Source organism: Idiotropiscis lumnitzeri, chromosome 16 (genome assembly GCF_059441095.1).
Source record: "Idiotropiscis lumnitzeri isolate Australia: NSW breed Sydney's pygmy pipehorse chromosome 16, RoL_Ilum_1.0, whole genome shotgun sequence".
In the NCBI taxonomy this organism is placed as follows: Eukaryota; Metazoa; Chordata; class Actinopteri; order Syngnathiformes; family Syngnathidae; genus Idiotropiscis; species Idiotropiscis lumnitzeri.
In genome coordinates this window covers 12,692,228-12,711,536 of record NC_142406.1, presented here as the reverse complement: position 1 = coordinate 12,711,536, position 19,309 = coordinate 12,692,228, and the positions used below count along the sequence as shown (strand labels likewise).

Below are 19,309 nucleotides of genomic sequence, written 5' to 3'. Positions count from 1 at the left end.
CCATCAGGGGGGTCACCAGAGATCTGTTTGCTTTATCTCAAATTCCTCCTCCACATGCAGCAAGAGTCATTCGAGATTCCCCAGATTGTTTTAATGGACGGTGAGCTCAGCCTTGACCTAAACAAATGTGGTTTGGATCCTCGGAGAGTTGCTATAAATAGGTTCGTCTTTTGGCAGGAGATAGCTGATACCCAAAGAGGTCCATGGGCACGATGGGAGGGAACTGTCCGCCTTCCCTCCAGCGCAAAAAACCTTGAATCGGGAGGACTTTTTAGCAGGACAAAGGAGAGGCTTCAAGAGAACAAGGAGGTGGCGCACACTTTTGTAGCATCTTGACTGATGATTAAAATGCGAGAAACCCCAAATGAAGCAGACGGAATCGGCATGTTAACGGTTACTCTACTTCTGCAACTGTTAGCTTGGTTGCCTTTGCAAACGTTTGTCCCTCTCTGTTCAATTTTTGTGAAGCATAAACAACACAACTTTTATTTTTTGGGTGCAAAAACAGTAGTTTAAGTTGGAAGACAGTCATGGTCACAATGTTACTTAGCAAGTTGTCTGAAGACAATTTGCTAAGTTGTTTTCAATCATATCTTTTAGGACATTTAATTCTGTCAACTTTAATTTCTTTGTTGCAAATTAAAAAAAAAACGTAAATATTGAATTCAATTGCCCAACATCTGTCTAATGATGTAACTCGGTGTTGAGCACACACATCAGGATTTGCCAATATTGAACATATTGTGCATCTACTATTGTCAGCGCTGACAAAATCACCACAGCATAATCTCTCGGGATAATCTTCAGACATTTCAGATCCTTTGTAGACTTTGATTAGAATGAAGTATGAGTATGTGAATTGTAATATACTGGTACCGTTGTTTGATATTCGTCCAAAAAAATGTACAAATAACCCCCCCCCACACACACACACATAATGAACCCCCCCCCCCCCCCCCATGTGTAGTTGAGTGACGAATACATGCTGATAAGAAAAATGCTGAAATCAGTAATCCACCCTTTGCCTTATTTCTTCTTAGTTGGCAAAGCCGGCTGGATGCCAGATCTCTGAGGATTTATTTATGTGCACAGCGAGTGATTAAGCTGAGGAGAAATTAAATTCCTCAAATGATTATTGCTCATTTCTTTCCCCCTGCTTCCTGTGTGCTCATAAAAGAAAAGACTTGCAGGTGCTGGTGGAACATTGCTCATGCTTTCCTCAAAACCCAATCCGGGCGTCCGTGCCAAATGGAAGGGTGGCGTTCCATCCTATGTGCCCGGCCAAGCCAAATATCCACCTGGCAACAGCTGAGCCTGCGGTGAATATACTACATCTTATTAATATTTTCTGTTTGATCCAGGGGGGAAAAAAACAGCCTCACACTTGTTTATAAAACCCTCATTTGATTCGCCCGAATCTAAAAGACATGACTTCAACTACTACTTCTTGGGAGTAGTTGAGGTTAGGCGGAGGTGGGAGGGAATGTCATTAAAAAAGTCTTTACCTAGATTCCAGATAATGTAGCAATGCCATGACTTGGGGAAAAAAAAAAACGAGTCAAAATGATTAAACCTCATCGCACAATTTCTGTGACTCATTTCATTATGACCATTATGTTATATGACTTTGGCACAGTTGTTCAGTGTTTCCTTGTACTTCATTGCCTTTTTTTGTGTTTAAAAAAAAAATACAATAAAATGGTAATTAAATTACATTTAAAAATAGGCATCACGTCGTGGTAGTCGTTAGCAACACGTTTTGTGTTCAGATTCTGGATCAGACCTTGATAGAATTTCCATGTTCCCCGCTTGTGTGCACTTCGGTTTCCTCCCACTTTGCAAAACATGCCGGTGAGTTTAATTCAGGCCAGTGTGCATAAGTGTGAATTTAATTGTGAAATGTTTTTAGCTGGGATAGCCGCTGCCTCACCGTGGACTTGAACGAGGACAAGCCATGGATGCATATGTTGCAAAATGTGTAAAGGAGAGCTCCAAAGACGGTAAGCAACTGTATACCTACTTTGAAACATGAGCGATATTGCAAAGTGGTGAAGCAGCCACTCTGACGGATCCATATTCATCATCCTTCCATTTTTCCATCTCGCTTATCCGCACTTAGCCTAAACCATCTGGCGAGAGGCGGGATACACTCAGAACCAGTCGCGCCAGCCAATCACAAGACACAGATATAATAATAATAATTCACGTTCATACGATAGACAATTAAGAGTCTTCAATGAACCTGAAAAGACTTTAGTGGATTTGTGCTCCATTTGCTAACCCAGTTGTCCAGGAATATTGTATTTGATTTGTATTTTGTGCTCACATTCTATCTAATTCAAGAGCACAAATTAGTATTTTGTGCCCGTTGTACATAATATGTGGCTATAAATGAATATTTTGTGGCCTCAGCATTTTGCGCGCACGCTGTGACTACAATTGTGTGGCCGCAATAAAATGTTATTTCTGGGGATGCTTACACAAAGGCTCACACAAGTTCAATGTGTGACATCCCTAGAAGGGAAAACAAACACACATGCAAACACAAACAGAGTGTCATGGTGACCTAGTTCCATATAGCGCCACTTTCACCGGTCACAATGCGGTGAGTGTCATACCCAACCATTTTTGGTACGTAACGTATGCTCAGACCGAGTCAGGTCACATGATTCTGTTTTACTCCTTTGCTTGTGGCCTTGACGAAGCCCACAACACATGTGGCCCGCTTATCTATTTCCCAACAAGAGTCCTGTCGATTTGTGGATTTTTCTTTTTTTTTTTTTTTTATATATGTAGTCACGCTTCTGTGTTTTGAAAACAGAGCACGGGCCCATGTGTTTGTGGACTGACCCATTTTGGTGGGAATGATCAAGCTGTTTCTGTCATTGCGTAACTTTATGACACACAACCTATGAATGCAAACAAACAGAGCAGTGGGACGCTGTAGTCATCCGACCGAGCGTGGGGGGGGGATATTACTTCAAAGTGCGCAGACTTTCCTGGAAGGTACTGTGCTTTAAAGTGGTCTCAGTGTTCCCCCCCCCCCCGCCCATTCACTTTATGATATGATTGTTCGAAGCACTCGCGCTAACCTCACACAGTCCATTCTAGACGTTAGAAAATCATTAGCTTCGTAACGCGCTCTCAATGCAACATTATCTGCGAGCCAGCCTCGCACGTGTTCCCACACAGCGAGTCGAGGGTGGAGGGTTCAGAAGATTTGTGATTGGCCCACAGTGGAGTTCGTATGTGACCACTGGCTGATGGATGTCTGAAAGGGGAGGAGATGTCGGGGATTATCTATCATAGTTACGTCCAAACAATTGTAGGTATGCTGATGATCTGCTACTACATCAATGGCATACGTACGATGGGTTGGAGCTGGGAACGTTTAGTGACTGTTAATACTTTTTTTTTTTTTTTTTTGCTGGCTTGTGGTGATTTATGCACTAAAGCAATGTACACTAACATAGCGACATATCTCCTCCACTTGAAAATGAGATGTGTAATGCTATATGATGTCATAGACTGAAAGCTCAACACGGGGCTTAGTCGCTTACAGCATGTGCTGATTTTTATGCCAAAAAACACTGCTGCGGAGATGATTGTGCAATTGTGTTGATGATTCAATATTGAAGCATAAAGGTTAATACAGCGAAAGTTATTTGTCGAGTGTTTTTTAAACTTTTAAACATTTCTGGGTTGGGTTGGGGCCCGGAATACTGTAGAAGTGGATTTTATTTAAATTCATTCAAGTCTGGATTAAGCCAGGGTCCACTGTTGGTTTGGTTATTTGACTATACTATATATGTCCTACAATTGCCTGGCATAGATGACGTCTTTGTACACGTAATGAGGCTCTCGTACTTTCAACGTAATGACGATTTACATTTTTGGTGGGTTAGTTCCGGACTGCTTTCGAAAGCCTTTTGAGCATTTATTCAATATCTGACTTTTACTAATACCTTAGTACAACGATTGTTTTACTAGTAGTGTAATGCTTTTCTCCACCACGTCCTGGCATTTCTGCAAAGTAGTGGTGCAACTTTGACATAATAGTAGTTCAACTACATGGCACTAGTTGACAACTGCGTGCTACTAGTACGACCAAAGAATGCTTGACTCCCAGGATTTATAATGCATGTGTGTGTACGTTTGAGAAGTACAAGGGGGCAGTGGAGGGAGGGCAACTGATGTGCACGCGCGTCAGCTGGTGGTGAGGTCAGTGCGCGTGCGCGGATGTGTGAAGGCGTGAGGGCGCGCGTTCGTGCGTCCGAGGAGGAGAGCGCCTCGGGGCGGGGGGGGGGGCTGGTTGCGTAGGGCAGGAGGGAAGAAGGCGGACAAGGTGAAGAGTTTGAGGCGGAGGAGGAGGAGGAAAAAGGGGGCAAAGCGTGCGGCGATCCATAGGAGGACATTCGAGGCTCACCGGCTCCTTCGACGCTCTTCCCGGACTCCACCGCAACGCTTCCCACCGTACGAACTTATTTGCCGTCTAGCAACTTAGCTAGGCTCTCACTGATCTCCGAACGGGGTGTTTAAAAAGCAAACAGGTGAGAATGTTTTTTTTTTTTTTTTTTTTTTTAACGTTAGCGAGCAAGAAGATTGTTGCGTGTGACACGAGCGACGTGGTTGCGTTTGAACTGACACGGAGAATTGCGTAATGTGGAGAAACGTGTTGTTGACATTGTTTAGCTCCAACGAGAGGAGCACAAGCTAGCTCGTTTTCAGGGAGAATGCAATGCCCAACGATTGCAAACTTGACGAACACGAGCTTCAGTGACTTCTCGAACACAGTTAAGCTTAAGCACGGAGTGTGCAATAATGATCTGTCATGAAGCTGCTGTCAAAAAGAGGTGAATACAAAAGTTAATTGTACAACGTGTACCTTCTTCCATTCTGGTGGAAGAATTTAATTGTTCTCCCTGTCACTATAGATGACTGGCATAGATCGATGCACAGACATTAATCATTTTTAGTTAAAAGAATATATATATATTTTTTTAACCAAATAGGTGTAATTAGATTTTTTTTGCAGGACAGCTGCTGATCTTTTGCAGCACAATGGTTACGAGTCATTGGGCTTGGGCTTATTTTTGGACCTTTTTCCAAAGTTAAAAATGTGCATGAATTGCTGTTGTGTAATTTGAGAAATGGAGGCGGTATTATTAAATCATGTCAACTAAGCATCCTCGTCATATGTAATAATATTTGTTTGATGGCTGCATCGTGTTTTTCTCACACATTTACTGTGGCATAAACAGTATTTTTGGTTATACCAACAAAATTCTTATTCAATTTTATTATTAGCACTTTTTTTTAAAATATGATTTTCAGCATTTGTGATTTGATGGTTGAGTCACTCACATGAACTCAATTCAATAACTTCACATCAAAAGGCTTAAGGGATGTCCTGTACAGAAGCTCTAAACACAGTCTTTTTTGTAAGAATGCAATGTCGACTAATCTCTGCACAATACTCGCATAACCGCCTTCCCGTTGCATTGTGGTATGTTTAAGATCAGGTGACATGAAGGCTTAACACGACGGCTCTGAAAGGTTGTCCACTCTAACTAGTGAGCTGTGCAGGTGCAGGCGGATGTCGCAATATGTGCAGACCAACGGCAATGTGACATTGGTTCATAGTTTAAGTGGCACAAAATACATGTGGATAATAACTCAAATAACATACAAAGGTCCCTAAGAGTTAAATAGAAATCATAAACTGCACCCCACATGTATTTGTTTTCATCCTGCTCCAACCAACAGGTGAAATAATAACAACCTCGCCCGGCATATTTGATCCGTGAGCCACACGTGTGGCATTATTAAGTGCCCTCGCCTCCCATTTAATTCTCGGGATCTCCCCCGTTCGGCCCAGTAAAGCTGAATTAGTCCCATTCTCTGCACAAGGAACCACAAATGTCAGCAAATGTCAAGCACTCTGAGCTTTGGCTTCACTTTCAAAGCCTATTAGCAGTGCGGCTTGCCCTTTTGGCCAGCCGCTTGATTGGTGTCAACAGACTCATATGCCTTTGCTGCAACATGTGAGATATACAGTGGAGTCGCAAAGGTTGAATGCAATCCCTTTAGAGATGCTTGTTGGGTTCTGGTTTACTAAATTTATGAAAGCATTTTCCTCATAGGAACCAGTGGAAGTGGCTTCCATTGTAATGTTTTCTGACCTGAATGTTACGTTGAAACACTTTCAACTATCATGCAAATGTCAAAGGAAAGAAAAAAAAAAAACACAGCTCAGCCTAAACATTGTACTGTCAGTCCCCTCATGTTTTTTGTTGTTGTTGCAAGTTATTAACCAATCTACAGTAATCCAAATAGTTTGCGAGCAATTCTGTTAAGGCTCATTGCTCAATTGTTTGAGAAGTGCTGTAAAACTCCGCCTCTCTCCTCACTGCCGTGCAGCATTATGTGGCCTCAAGATTGAGAGTTTGGAAGTTGTTTTGGAAACAATAACAAGTAAGATAGTTTTCTTTCATTTGATTAACTGTTATTATTAAAAATAGTGCACGCATCATCTTTTTTTAATTGCCTCAGCAATGGCTCTCAGTGTTTGAAAAGTTGACATACCCTCAGTCGTTAGATTTTTCGTCGTACAATCTTTTCATCGTTTAGTCTTATACTGTTGACTTGAGCCGTTCTGACAGATAGGATGGTGACAAAAGTGGCACTTTTCATCCTTGCGTGGAGTATCATATCCTTATTGATGGTCATCTTTTACATAGTAGCCTTCTTTGGAGTTAATCCTTTAGAGGCTCGCTTAGCTGAACCCGCACGACGTTTGTCAAAGTCTCGTGAGACTCACGCTTGCATGTTATGATTTTTGTTTCTTTGAAAAAAAATGTCATCAGTTTCCAAATTGTTCGACAAATTAAGTCTGCAATTATCAGCCTGGCTATGTGCAAATGGCATGTAAACATTCCCACTGAGCAGAGCAGCCTAAAGATAGCAGCAGCGCCCCAGTGGAAACTGTAATTGGTGGGGTGCGCCAAGAGGCTGAGAAGGAGGAGGAGATATTGTTTGAACCATCTGATATGCGTTATATAATGCTATGTACAATAGAGACCCACTGGGGGAGAGCAAGAAGGAGTGCCAAGCAAGTGAGAGGAGCATGTGAGAGTTCAGTGTGAGTGTGCAAACTCGCATACGCTGAATCTGCACGTCTGCTTCCTCCCGAAGATTGGTTGCGTTTGCTGGAGATGTATCCGTCTTATAACGTTCTTGAATTCAGAGAAAATCCTCTTTATGAAGTGGATGCCCTTCAACGCTGCCAGTTTTCCATTGAATTTGGACGCCAGATCGGACGTGTGGGAAGGAACAGATTGGCCCAACTGCCATTATGGAGACATCAGTGCGAAAGGAGTATTAAGAACATACTGAAAAGTAGAAAAAAAGTTGTCATTTCTCCAGCATGGGGATGTAATTTTAACGAGTGAATGTCAAAAATTCACATGCAACAGTAATGGGACCTGCAAGCCGAAACTTTTCGGAAAAAATGCGTATTAATTGTGTCATATTACGAAATATTCTGAGGCTGTGCTGGTTGATTAATGAAAGAAAAAACTCTATTTTAAGTTCCTTGAATGTAATCCTTTTTCTTGCAAAAACTTCCGTCATATTAAAAAAAAAAGCGATTCTAGTAAAAGTATAACTTTCCGCTCATGAAATTGAAAGCTTTCTTGGAAAATGGCAACTTTATTTATTGACTTTATTCTCATAAACATAAGTATTTCTGCACATTTTATATTTGTGAAACTTTTCTGACGACTTATTCCAGTAAATGTATTTTGCTTTACGCCGCATTGGCTCGGATGTCGATATTACGTTCAATAAAAAGTAAATCTGATGCTTAAAGTTCATTTATCCATTTCATTGGTAATTTATAAATGATAAAATTATTTCCTATGGGAAATATTGCATTGGTTTTCATAGGATTTGGTTTTAGTCTGACTTTTTGGAACCGACTAAAATCCAAGACACTGCTTACCATAGGAAGTGCGTGCATGTGTGTGCGTGTGCGTATATCAGATTTCCAACCACTACCTCTCACGTACTAACAACATGCCCTCTGCTTACTCACAACAGATAATGCTACACAGTGCAGTTAAAATAGCCCGCTCTCATTTCAAGTTCCCTTCCAGCCACCCCCCCACCTCCTTTATACACACACACACACACCCCTCCCCTTCTCCCTTTGCCTTGCCATGCGGTTTGCAGGTGGTGAGTGGTCATGTGTTGCTATGGCGGAGGGTGGGTCGAGGGGTGATGGAGGGTTGGTTCTTATTTAGTCTTGAGCCCCCGGGCATTGTTTAGGAACTGACTTGTGTGTGCGTCGCACACAATGACTGTGTTTACTTTGGATTTGGTGTGCACATGTTCATCCATGCATGCGCCTTCACTCGCACTTGCGGACTTTGTTTTCTCTTTGGGAGCGAGCGGGGTGTTGGGTTTGGTTCCCGTCGTCTTTCTTTCAGCATATGCCAAACACACAGCACTCCGCTCGGTGTTAAGCACAAATCCCTCACCTGAAAAGACGATGCTATTTTAAGCTGCCACTTTCTCACATTATCTCTCAATGGATCACTCCTTATTTTTCTCTGCGTTCGGTGTGTTAGATTTAATTTCCGTGCAATTCCTGGTTTCTGTGCAGGGTGCTGCTGAGACCAGTGGGTGTCATTCCCTTCTAAGGAGGGTGCTGAACCAACAAAATGGCCTTAGCGGGAGGCCCTGACTACTTCCTGTGTCACTCAAACTATCAGGTGAGTGTCTCAAGAGTTGAGTAGGAAAGAATGAGAATATTACTTGTTGTTAGATCAGTCGCCACTATTAATTTGGCACTTCATACAAGACAACCGAGCTGGGATATTAAGGGTCACTGAACGCATTACACGACATAACGGGATTGGCTAATGTTGTGACGTCAAATTGCATTGATGGATTGGAAAAAGGATGTCGCTTTAATTTCATACACTTCCACGAGAATAAAGACTTCTTTAAATGTTCTTATTTCGCAATGAGTTGCTCCCAACACATCGGACCCATTTCCAATGTCCAATTCCTGCAGAATGAGTCTTTTGTTTCTGGACGGCAGGATTTTCTCCACTTCAACCACCAGTAATGCTAAGAATTCCTCTAAGGAGCACGGCGAGAGTCTATAAATACGGGCACAACAATAATAACAAGCTCGCAGCTTTGTTATGCGACAGGGCCCGAAAGCTCGCGATTGTCGGGTTTGAAAGAGGTGGCTGAGCTTCTCGCTATTTTTTTCCCTCCCTTTCATAAATGGAAGGTCACTGCTAACAGCTGAGCCTGTTTGAGGGGTCATTAAATTAGATTGGTTGGCGTTAGCTTCCAGGAAAGTTCCAGTTCTGCACCAGTAAGGCTGCAGTGAATAGTCAATTGAATCCCCGTCGAGAGCAACATTCCTTCAGCCTGCATCTAGTGGGGGGAAAAAAAACAGTTTGGTAGTCTGAGGGAGAGAAGTGGCTCGTAACATTGCTGTGTGTGTGTGTGTGTGTGCGCGTTTTATGTAAAGACTGACATGACACAGCATGGCACACATTCATACCACCCCACGGAGTCTCTGTGAAGGCTGCGACCGCAGAGTTAGTGTGTATTGATAAGCCTGTATTTGTATTTTTTTTCTAAACATATTTACATAACATGATAAAGAACTTTACTGCAGGCATGTTTTGGTCGTCTGGGCTGCATTCCAGGTGTGTCTTCCTCAAGGATAAGTGTCTCATCTGTCGTAGTGAGAACTTTGGGTCGAGGCAGTTGAAGCGTCAATCAACTGCCGTCTTCGTGTGCAAACGCGCTCGTAAACGTGCACACAAAACCACAGCCCTCACGCTGGAAGCTCGGCTGAGTTATGGCCTGAGCAGGGTCCGAAGGGCAGAAACAACCAACGCAGCCTCGCTCAAAAGTCTCCCCGAGTGGAAGCAGCGTGGAACATGTGTGATCTGTCTCAGCGCTCGGACTACAATTCCCTCTTTCTTCCCCTCCTCTGAGGTCAGAGGTTAGCGGCTGTGTGCGTTGGTCGCCCGGGCAACACTTTGCTCTCGGTCTTGAGGTTATGCTCCCAAGTAAGTACAGCAGTTGCTTTGCTGAGAGAAAGTCGAGCTGGATGGATTGGATGGAGCTGTTGTCCTAAACATAGACTGATTGTCGTGTTACAGTGATACCTTCACTTACAAGTTAATTTTTTTTTGCCTTGACCAAGCTCGCAACTTAATTACAATCAGAGAATATATAGCGGTTCTAAGTGGTTTTATAATGTGTGATGAAACCAAAAGTTATTCACTCAGTCACGAACCATAACGCCACCTTCGGTTGGCCATTTTCAATTTGTGTTCCTGTTTTATTGTTTGTCCCTTTAAGTAAATGGCTGAAAGTGCATCGGCGACTGTCGCTCTTTTTTTAATTTTTTTGTGTGCGGCAGTGTACCTAAAGCTTACTCAAAAAACCTGCATGTTGTACTGAACAGGATTTGAAACCAGCAAATTTTTTTCCAACATTTCTGCGGATCAAACAAGTTAGAGTTACAGACTCCAAACATTTGCACCCTTCAAGCCTAAAACAAATTTCACACTTTTCAAACCCAGCACAGCTGGACTGTTGGCGTAGAGTCAATTAAAAAAATCAAACTATAATGTGCACTGACAACAAATTGTTTCCATTTCAATATAGCAGAGGAAATGTGAGTGGAAATGGTTTTGTGCCCTGTGATTGGCTGGCGAGTCAGTCGAGGACAGACTCTCGCAATGATTAATCCTGTTGACTCTCCTCAATTTAGTCTAAACAGCGCTCTTTTTTTCCAGTGTGAATTCCATTCTAATTTATTACTGGGACATCTATTTCAGATTTAGAGATTTAGCTCGACATAGTAGTAGTCGTGCTCATGTTTCACAGTTGTTGTCATCACTTAAGCTAATGTTGCGAGCCAAATAAACCCAAAAAAAAAATGCGGTATAGGGACTCGCCAATTCTGATATTTTTGTCTTTCTGCGTGCAGTTATGTTGTAAGTCATCCCATGTGTGTGTATGGGAAACAACTTTTTATGTATCCAAATCACTTTCTTGAAAAAAAAAGTTTAGATACGGGTCCATCTCGTCAAATTGGCTTCCATGCCGTACGTGCACGCTTGCACGTTGATCTTTTCAGTTCATTTCAAATTCCGAGATCCTGATCTGGCTCTGATAGCGTTTACTGACGCCTGCCGACATCCCGCATCCAACAGGCGGCCTCGTCAAATGGCCTTCCTTGGAAAGCTTTTGGCTGCCGCTTCTCGGAGCTGTAAATCGTACTTTGGGCATTTATAGATGTTTTCGAAGCATCCCACATGCACGCGTGTGTGCGCGCATCCGTTGCAGGACATCTGGCCGCGAATAATTCCTGGGAACAATTCTCTGGCGTTCTGCATTTTCCATGAAAATTAGTGATGTATTATTTTTTTTGTTTTGTTTTGTTTTGGCCCTCTTCCCTCCCACCACTCTACAGCTTTCAAGGCTGGAGGCTGCGCCGCATTACCCAATGCACGAGGAACTTGACTCTGAGTGATGGTTGAAGTGTGCTTGCAAAGTGATTGATCTGCTTGAAGTGAGTGTCATATGCGGCGGTTTGAAGCAAGTGTGTGCGCGCATGTGTTCGTGTGTGACAGGCACACTAAGAGGAGAAAAAAAAAAAAAAAGAAGGTCAGCGGGTCACAAAGCCACAGTGTTACAGGGTCAAAGTATCGCCAGTGTGTCACTCAGTGTTCCTCGAGAGCAGAGCAGAGGCGTGAACCCGTCCATTGTCTTGAGCGGTGTGAAAATAACCCACTGCGTTTTGCTTTACTTAAATATCTGACATCCAACACCACTGCATGGCCTTTTGTGACACGATCAGTTCAAAAACATCTTTTTTTTTTCTTTCTTTTTTTTTCTTCCGCCTTTTTTGTTTATCTGGCAGGAGGGCATGGACCGCAGTTCCACTCGCAGGCCTGAGGAGCTGATTGTTCCAGGCTTTCAGCACTCGGCGCATCCAAACTTGCCACATCACCATGGTAACTCTTGTCCCATCTATTCCCAAAAATTAAATTACGCAGCAAGTAAGGCCAGAAATTGTCCATCACTGTCTTTAAGCTATAGATGATGGATAACACGCTTGCTTCTCTTTCTGACAATTTCCCTTTCCATTTCCTCCATATGTTAAGTCGTGGAATATTTTTCCCTGCCTTGATACACCCCCCGCCCCCTTTTTTTTTGTCTTCATCTTCATCTAGGACATTGTCTCCCTTCATCTTTGCAAGCTCTGCTGTCCAGATGTAGAGCTTTTAGACAAATATTAAATTCTATCTCCCTTGCTCACCATTTTCCCCTAACTGATGACCTCTTGAACACATTACACACATGGTGAAAGTTGCTCCCCACGCCACGTTCTCAGAAATCCCTTCAGTCGTCGTGGAAATGCCTGGAAGCCGAGGAGACGTTATAAATCGTACGCCTGCCGACCTCCTATTCTTCCCTCGAGTTTGCCGATGTGCGCTCGTCATGCTTGTGCAAGTGTGTTGTCAACATGGCCCAAAGAGGGGACGGTGACTAAGATGGAGTGTTTATATAGGCCTGTAGGTCAGATCATCAGAAGGGACGTATTGGAGAAAGTAGGGCAGAGGTCAGGGGGACAAAAAAGTGCTCATTAGTCCAGGCAATCAACTGGTTCAAATGCCAAAGACGTCTTCGACAATTCAAATAAAAACCAAGAGATCCTATGCTCCAGTCAGCTGAAATAGATGCCTTCCTTATTCCATCAGAAAAATAAAGGGAAGTCAAGGAATCTATTCACATTTTTTCTGGATCCTACCCTTGGCTATTCGCTGAAAAAAAAAATTGTGCTCTTTCCATTATGATATTTGATGGAGTATTAAAACCGAGGAAATACAATTAGTTTTTTTGCCATTGAAAATAATCAATCGAGCTTTGACTACAATCTCACATTTGTCCGCTCTATGCTGTGTTCTCCATACTTTTCTCAGCTGCAAGGAGTTTTGGAGGTCCGCGTTTGGATTCTCGGGCATGACCCATTCAATCTGATCTGGCACAAGCTAGCCAAGGTAGCTGAGGTCAAAGCTCATATCAGTCCTTCTGTGACCTCCGAGTTGCCCATCGATGATTGCAGGCTTTCTTTGCCAGGGACAGAGAGCACTCATTCACTGTATCCTGGGATCTCACTGGAATGTCCTGGCTGCGCTTGCACAGGAGCTTTTGTAGCCAGATGCCGGCCAGACGGAGGCCGCAGTTCCTAAACATCTAAGAAAGAAAAGCCTTTGTACGCTATACGTGTTCCCTTGCCATGCCAGCAATGGGAGGAGGGTGATGAATGCCAATGATGCTATCATTATCTTCCTAAAGCGACGTGATGGGCCAGATTTAATTCCAAACTGCATCTGGCTCATCGGGCCAAATCTCAAAGTGATGGTACTCCTGGAACAGCTGTCATCCCCGCATTTATATTTAATTATAGAAGGTTTTTAAATGTCACTCAGATATTGTCTGGCTCGCTCCTGTGAAAGAGTGAGGAGAGCCATCTTAAACAGAGTCCAGATAGTTTCTACCATTTTCATATTTACAAAACAAAAAAACTGCTGGTTTGCATTGTCACAAGTCACTTGCTGCAAACATGAACTTGCTTTGCGTCAACGCGGTCAGCAGGGGATAATAACGCAAGCATCCATCCCGAGCTTTGCATAATAGCCTAGCCCTCACTATCCTCATCAGCCCTTCACCTCGTAACCCGTGTCCCGCTCTTGAACATCACATGACCTTGTGTCCTCCACTTCGCCTCCATGTTTGTCATGCATACCTCTTTGTGATCCGAGCTGAGCTGACGCCCTGCTGTTCTGAGTACAGAGCGGCTTTTTGCCCCCCCTCGCTCTTCAGGCTCGCTCGGACTGCAGATGTTGTACGTTTTTGATTCTCCTGTATAATTACATGCACATCAGCACTGCATATTGTACACCGTGTCCTCGGCTGTCCTGTCTGTTGGTGTTCTACTTTGTTGTGAACACTCGCTACACTCAGGCTGGTGAGCGCTCCCAGATTGCTGTCATTTTTTTTTCACCAGGAAGAATGTCAGGAATTCTGTGCGGTGTTGGTTTGGGACACCCTTCGGTCAAAAGGGCCTCGGACATTGGAACATATTGTTGCCTTCGTCTAGGCTTTTCTTTTGGCCCGAATGGAACTGGCTTTATTAAAGAAGTTTCTGTTCCACTGCTACACTCCAAGAGTATTGGAACAGTGATGCAAATTCCCTTTTTTTTTTTTTTCCCCCCCTGACTGAAAATATTTGAGTTTGTCAAGGCGAAAATGAGAAAACATCAACCTTCGTTTACAAGTATGTCTTCTTTCGACAAGGTGAACTTTGCTCACAGGCTGTAGGTTCTGCATCTCTGATTTTTCAGACTTTAAATTTCAAGCGTGAGTGAGTGAATGGATGGATGATGGTGTGTAGATAGCTGCAGCCCATTGCAACGTCCACTGTCCCTCACAATCCCTTGTCTCCTTTTTTTCCCCCTCGCAGACGACGACGTGGATCTGGAGAAGCTCGTCAACGAGATGAACTCCTCCATGGAGAGCGTTTACTCTACGCCGGCAGACACAGCACTCATTCTCGGCAACGGCCACGTGCCCCACCACCATCACCTTATGCACGTTCCCTTCGTCAGACACGGCCCGGCCGTCCGACGTCACACGCCCCCCTCCGTACCCTCCAGGGAGAGGCTGCGGCAGTCTCAGCCGATGCACATCCAGGCCGTCAGGTAGAGACACTAAAGTCTTTTTACACATTCTTCGTTCTTGGTGATAGAAATGTACATCTCGGGATGAGAACGTTAATTCTGGGCAATGGGAGCGTTCCATGACCTTGCGTTTTCTTGCTCAGTGGTTTCTCTGGTCAGCTAAGACAGAGACTTGACTGCACGTGTGTGTGTGTGTGTGTGTGTGTGTGTGTGTGTGTGTGTGTGTGTCTGTGTCTCCCCCTGCAGGTGCCTGCGCGAGGAGCAGCATCTGCGTCCCGCTTCGCTGCCTGCTATCCCAAACCCTTTCCCCGAGCTCTGCAGTCCAACCGGCTCGCCAGTTCTCAGCCCTATTGAGGCCTCTGACCAACACGTAGGTGCTCGCAAGCCACTCGAGAGGGCCCTAAAATGCCAGACAGTCAACAACATCCTGAATCTTTCTTGCGTTTTTTCTTCTTTTCATTGTATTGCCATCATGAGAGTGCATGAGCCTGTGTGTGTTTGAGATCAGCTGACTGGCCTGTTTTGCTCAGGTCAGAGCAGCTTATGTTGACTTTGCATGCTCCCAGCCTTCCCTCCACATCACAGGCTACCTCAGGTTATCGAACACACTATCCGTCTTTTTGCGAGTACGGTGGAAGTCATACTATCAAAAAACACACAAACTCACACAGCCGTAGTGACAGGCGTGTTTTGCTGTGGAAGGAGGTGAGCAATGTCTCCAGGATGCTGGAGACCGGGCGCAGACTTCCGTAGCCCAGGCGGGAACACGGCTGGGAACGTGGGCAGGTTGTCTCTCTCTGAACTTTGTTAATCCATCTGCTTGCTCCGGCAAGAGAGGCGTCTATTTCCGGTTCACACGCTTTCAAGATGGCTCTTGGCGTCACTGCGTGAGTGTGTGAAAGCACGCCTGTGTGTGTACCGGTGTGGGGATGTGTGTGTCATAGCCTTGCCCTTCCTTCCCCCGGCAGAGCCTCCTGTCCCCGGAATTTTCCATCCTTTTCAGGATGCCCTCCCCGAATAATGAAAATTCTTCGGAATGCATTCTTGCTCCTCACACTTTGACAGACACACTCCTGTATTGAGAGTTTTCGTGAGCGTTTCGTATAGTTTACAGGTGCATTACACACGCGTCCATTCTATTTCCTTGACAGCATCTCACAAGATGTGCCGTCAGCGAGCAAGCTTGCACTTTGCACAAAGAGCCTGTTGTGCGACTTTTCCCCCCCAAACATCTTCATTTTGTTCACTTCAGCTCATTCAACGGCTGCCTTGTGCGCCGAAATGGGACAAAGCACATTTCACATTCGGATTACGTTTTACTTTAATTGTATTTGTGTGTGTTTTTTATTTTTTTTTTTTCCATGGTTTGCTGTTTTTGTCTGTACACAATCAGTATGATGAAGTCTGAACTTTCATGTGTGGTGTACACACCCGAAACGTCTTGTTGAGGTTGTACCCAGTCTCCCATTATTTTCCTGGCTAATCCTTTAATGACTTATGCAACTCTAATCATACCTCATTTAAAGGTCTATACTTTACTTTGTCGCGTTTAGTTACCGCTGGTGTTTTTTTGAGGCGTGTCTGTGCATTTGCGTGCACATCAACGCTTCGCTGTATTTTAATGACTGGAATTGACACGATAATCTTGATCGGTCTTATGCATTGGCTATCCACCTTGAGAAGAGGCCTGATTCTGATCTCGATACATATGAATTATTATTTTTTTTTCTTAAGGCTCTCATGCACATGGTCTGAAATTGCCCCCAAAATATGAATTGCGGACCTTGAACCGCGTCGTGTAAATCCAACCCGCTAACATACTTGTGCATCATGTGTTGTTGTTTTGTGAGGTGAAAGCAATGTGCTCTCTTCCCCACTGGCCTCCCTCCCTCAAACTATCATGTTTTCTAATCACAGTTAATGCTCGAAATGAACCGCGTCCAGGCTTTGAATATTGGCCTTGATCAAATCACTCAATTGCGACACTTCAATGTCACAGGGAGATCACGGAGCCCAGTAGGTTTGCGGACATGTATGCATGCATGTGGGTCGGGCTATACGTCGAGGGGGGGGTTCCGATCGTCGGGATGTGTCGAGTGCATCTTATGCAATGGCGCAGATGACAATATTAGCTGTGCGGTGCGTTGGTCCACGGGCATAGTTGCGTTCTATTTGCATTGGCATTTTTTTTTTTCACAGGATCTCTCTTTCACAGTTGCTCCCTCCAGCTGTTCTGCTGGAATTTGAACATTCTTCACTAATCTTCAGTCTTTCTCACTGGGATACACAGCTCATATTATCAGCTTATGTTATTAAACTATAAGTATACCCGAGTATATGCGTGACATGACAGGTTTATGGTCTGCATTGTTGCTAATAACATAAATGGATTTGTCCTCTGGGTATTATGAGCATCCCACCATGAACAACATAACGTGACAACTTCTGCGGGTTTTGGAGATGCGCTCCAGGAAATACCCCAGTGTTAGTTATTTAACCTTGTGCATTGGTTGTGGTGGTTCTCCTCACCCTGAATCATGTCTGAAGTTATGGGAATGCTACACTGTAAGTATCAGTTTTGTAGCGACTGCCTCCAGGAAACTGATCAGTCACGATGCGGCGGAATTGTTCAACTTAAGCATCGGGTTGCAGACTGTAACGAATTCATGCTTTTGTTTGTGAGCACGGACACTGCATTATGAGTATGATTCTAAAGAGATTTTAGGATTCTCTTAACAGGAACAGCAGAGAAGTTAGCAATATTTTTAAACACTTCAAGTTGAATCAGAATCATACGCTCGCTTCCAGTTGTCTTTAAATAATTTTTGTACCATTAATATGCCCCTTTTAGTGTTTCCCCCGATGCCACATTGGAGTTGAAGATTTTTTTTTTTTTATTTAGATCTTCCTTACCGCTATTGTTGTGCGAGTGGCGAAAGTGGACTTAATTGTGTAGCAACTCTTGTGCCGTTTGTGGAAAAACACAAAGTAATCTAGTCAGAGAGTGTTAATTTTAAATAAGAAACATTTCCAAAGCTCCAGTCCGTGCTTGTCTATTTTATCTCGTAGCGCGTTTTAGTTGCCATATCACATGCCGGATTATTGATAGCCCAAAGTTGTGAACACCTCCGGACGCGTTTATGATTTATCACCCAAAACGTGGTGTGACGTCACTATTTATTGCGACAGTGTCATGGCATCTTGAGTGCTGAGTCATTCTCCACTGGCAGTGAGGACTTCTTCCCGTGCTTTTGTCTGCGGTCAGCTGATGTTCCCCCGCACGCAAAGGTCTGCTGACCCGCTGCAATCAGATCAGGTGCACGAGTGTGTGTGTGTGTTGTGCGCGCAATGATTGCAGTGAGAGCCTGTTCTACAGCCTAAGCTCCTAATGACATGGATGTGTAAGCTCTATTGTTAGTTGAGATACAACGTCACTGTCGATTCTAATGCGGATCAAGGTGCTTTACTGCAAATGGGAATTCAGTCACCTACCTGGTTATGGTGTCTTAAATGGTGTTTACCGTTTGGTAGGATGATTGACCGCTTGTCACTTCTGATGCTTCAGCCCAGTCGCTAGTGGTTTTGGAACGCGACAACTCGCCATACATTTCCTATCAACCGATTCAGAATGGTGTTTTACACATATGACCGGCTGATACCAGTTTCGGTGGTAGTTGGCTTGGACTGACAGTACATGTTCCATTTTGTGTGCCTGCCACCCGTTGGCATATTAAGAGGAAGTTGGGTTGCAGTCGCAGAAAATAATAATAATAGAACAAAACACATGATTAATTGCACTTATATAATACTTTTCAGGACACATGCAGGGATATTCGTAGTGACGTGAGTACACATCCATCAGCATATTGGACGTTTTTTTTTTTTTTGTTTTTTTTGCGTGTGCCATGTGAGTGACAGGTCGTGGGGAGGTGAGACACTCAAGCTTTGTGTTGGCCCTCTGGCGAGGTGAAATTGAGTTTGGCCTGTCTGCAGAGCTAATCAACTCAGTCTGCCTTGAAACAGACTTGAAAGACGTCGGGCGGTGCGGCCGACGAGGGAAGTCCTACCCCTTGTTCCCAAAATCTGCAGTGCTCAGCATTCTTTGCGGACCGTTTTCGCGTGAGGATATATTTTTGACAAACCAGCATTTGAACAAATCAAAACATATCGTTAAAAATCCAACAGAGCATTATGCTCACAATCATTGCTATCATTAGCGGCAACCCTGGGTTTGTTTCTCTTGTACGAGCTGGTAATGGGAGATAATAACACCCAAGTGTGTTACTTGCGTCCAGTCTACTCCGCGATTTGCTTTTGTCACTGTCATTGCAGAAAACCCGTTTCAACAAAATTAGGATGATGGAAATGGAAGCATGGTATTCAGCGTTTTTTTTTTTTTGGCAGTTTTGAAGGCTTAATGACCTCATTTGCGAGCTTGTCGCCACATATTGCGCAGAAGGGGCTTTTCCCGACGAGGTGTAGGCGCTTCTTTTTCTGTCTGATCTGGGATTTGCCCCTTT

At 44.0% G+C, this 19,309-nt stretch overlaps 1 protein-coding gene across 1 annotated transcript in view; it reads left to right on the top strand.

Moving 5' to 3' along the window:
* The first annotated feature begins 4,327 nt into the window (after positions 1-4,327).
* LOC148321490 (growth factor receptor-bound protein 10-like) overlaps positions 4,328-19,309 on the top strand; it is a 31,272-nt gene continuing 16,290 nt past the window's right edge. Inside the window, exons 1-5 of the mRNA XM_088278658.1 lie at positions 4,328-4,550; positions 8,666-8,774; positions 11,966-12,059; positions 14,573-14,810; positions 15,036-15,159. Coding sequence (XP_088134784.1) covers positions 8,724-8,774; positions 11,966-12,059; positions 14,573-14,810; positions 15,036-15,159 — 507 coding nt within the window. The 5' untranslated portion in view covers positions 4,328-4,550; positions 8,666-8,723. The remainder of the gene's footprint in view (positions 4,551-8,665; positions 8,775-11,965; positions 12,060-14,572; positions 14,811-15,035; positions 15,160-19,309) is intronic.